The sequence below is a fragment of the Trypanosoma grayi genome (assembly GCF_000691245.1).
Source record: "Trypanosoma grayi strain ANR4 Tgr_1750_V1, whole genome shotgun sequence".
Classification (NCBI taxonomy): domain Eukaryota; phylum Euglenozoa; class Kinetoplastea; order Trypanosomatida; family Trypanosomatidae; genus Trypanosoma; species Trypanosoma grayi.
Window position 1 is genome coordinate 1 of NW_008827368.1, and position 2,241 is coordinate 2,241.

At 54.8% G+C, this 2,241-nt stretch overlaps 1 protein-coding gene across 1 annotated transcript; it reads right to left on the minus strand.

The window, feature by feature from the left end:
• Nucleotides 1–2,241, minus strand: DQ04_17501000 (receptor-type adenylate cyclase; the record flags this gene model as incomplete). The annotated part of the gene is made up of 1 exon (XM_009317600.1): nt 1–2,241. A coding segment is annotated over one exon (2,241 nt), but the record flags the coding sequence as incomplete, so codon positions are not given.

Below are 2,241 nucleotides of genomic sequence, written 5' to 3' on the forward strand. Positions count from 1 at the left end.
CGTCAGGCATGATCTCGGGGCACGCAGCCCACAGCGCAGTGCTGCTCTCGATGTCAGTGAACACAAGCGTCACGGGGTCTGTGGGCTCCTTCGGGGCGTTGTTGTTGTCACGGGATTTACGGCCGCAGCAGAACAGCAGGCTCAGAGCCACCGCAAGCATCACCAATCCTCCAAGGATAGAACCAAAAATAATTGCATAGTGATGGAACGCCGTGACCACACTGTCGGTATCCGGCTTTGTGTACACCATTGACGGTGTCACAGGGGGGAACAGCTCAGGCACCGCGGGGTCGAACACGCGGGCCATCGACCACACAGAAATACGCGTCGCTCCGTAGTTCATAGCACAGCCGCCTTCACCCTCCACACCCTGCAAGGCGCAATCCGTGGTATCATCAAAGGTCCCGTACAGCATGTCATCCACCCGGATAGCAACATTGGTGTAAATGAAGTCGGCCAAAAGTTCTGCACTTATCTGATCCATCCGAGAGAGAATAGTTTTCAACAGCAGTGTGTTGGCAAAGCTCCTCAGCGCCAGCGGAGTCCACTTCGTCTTGTCCTCCACAGCAGCGTGGAACTTCTGCACCGACGGAGACCTCGTGTACTCCTTTGCCCAGTGCGGCAGGCTCGTCGCGAACACAAGGCGCTCAGCAGCCGCACTCCCATTGAACGCAGCAACAAACTCACCGTACAGCAACGAGAACTCCGTGAACAGCACAAACACACGCACACCGCTGTGCTTCGCCAGGTGACCCGCGACCACAGCGACATCGGCAGCAGCGAGGCCCACGACGAACACAACTCCCTTCCGCGGCAGGTGGCTCTCCAGCGCGTCACCGCCTCCAAGCAGCGCGGACGACAGCAGCGACCCACCAAACGTAACAAGAGACATGTTCCACACATCCACAACAGCAGCAGCCCCGTCGCTGCGGATCACAGCGTGGGCGTTGGCGCCGGTCGTGCTGCCGAGGTACTGCGCAACCACAAAGAACTCCTGCTCCAGCGTCGGTGACAGGTAAATCACGTGCCGGCGAAACTCACTGACATGCGACTGGAGAGGCACCGGGTCAATGAATGTGGCACCTTCTGTGTTCAGCAGATATTCTGGGAGGGCTCCAACCACACAGTCAATAAATCGCATTTCGCTCTCTTTGGTCAGGGCATCACTGGCATTCACCACTGTGGTATTTATCGTTCTCATAGCAAAAAAACGAACACCTTCGGCTGCTTGCTGACGGCCAACTGCGGCTGTGGTACCCAGCTTTATGTCCTCCATTGCCGTCACAGCATCCTGCCGGTCAGTCATAACCATCGTAAGCATACCGAAGGGAGACAACAGCACAAAATTGTCAGCGTAACACCGTGTTTTATCCAACAGTAGTGTGGCTTCTACAATCCTCCATACAACGAAGTTCTCGACAAAGTGCTTAACAAAGACCGTTCGCCCACCTTGGTTGCAGCGACAGATGGCACCGTGTAAATCGGCAATATCGCTGCAATCACCACCGAAGTCACCAATTACAAGATCATCGATCTTATACCGGCGCTGGTCGAAGAGAGACTCCTTAAACTTCGTGTTGTTTTTAAGCACCTCAGGGACGCTAACAGCCTGATTGAGCACCTCACCAGCAATCCACCCAGTGACCATCAACTCGCCAACCGTTTCGTTCTTGAGGAAGTAATCCGTGCTAGGGTAATCGCCCGGGTGGGTCGACAGATATTTCTTCATCTCATTCTTAAACCGCTTGATTGCATTGTACCTGGTGTCCTTCGCAAGTGGGTTGGTTCCTGTCGTGATCAGTCGGCCATTCACAAACTTAGCTCCGCCGGCAACTGCCTCACGCCACGTACTCAATAGAATGTCCTGTAGTGCAAACGGCCCAAGCAGGTAGGCATCAGCGGTGCTAGTATTCGTTATCATCCTTTTGATGAACTTCACGGTGTCGTTCACACGTGCACCAAACACAATCACAGCCTGCGGGCGGGTGGCAGCGAACTTCTCCCACTCGGCGTTGAACACAGCATCATCAGCGGACCCAGTGTAGGATCCATTCAGAGTGAACACGCCGCTGAACTCTTCTCCCATTTTGGACATTGTCTGCTGGGCGATTTGATATTCCTTATCACCGAAGGAAAGACCCTGCAGGTACATGAACCCCAACCGCCGCACAAGTAGAAAAGAGACAGCGTGACGGAGGAGGCCCAGCACCTCAGCGGCAGGACTCGTCCGCACGAAGTAAA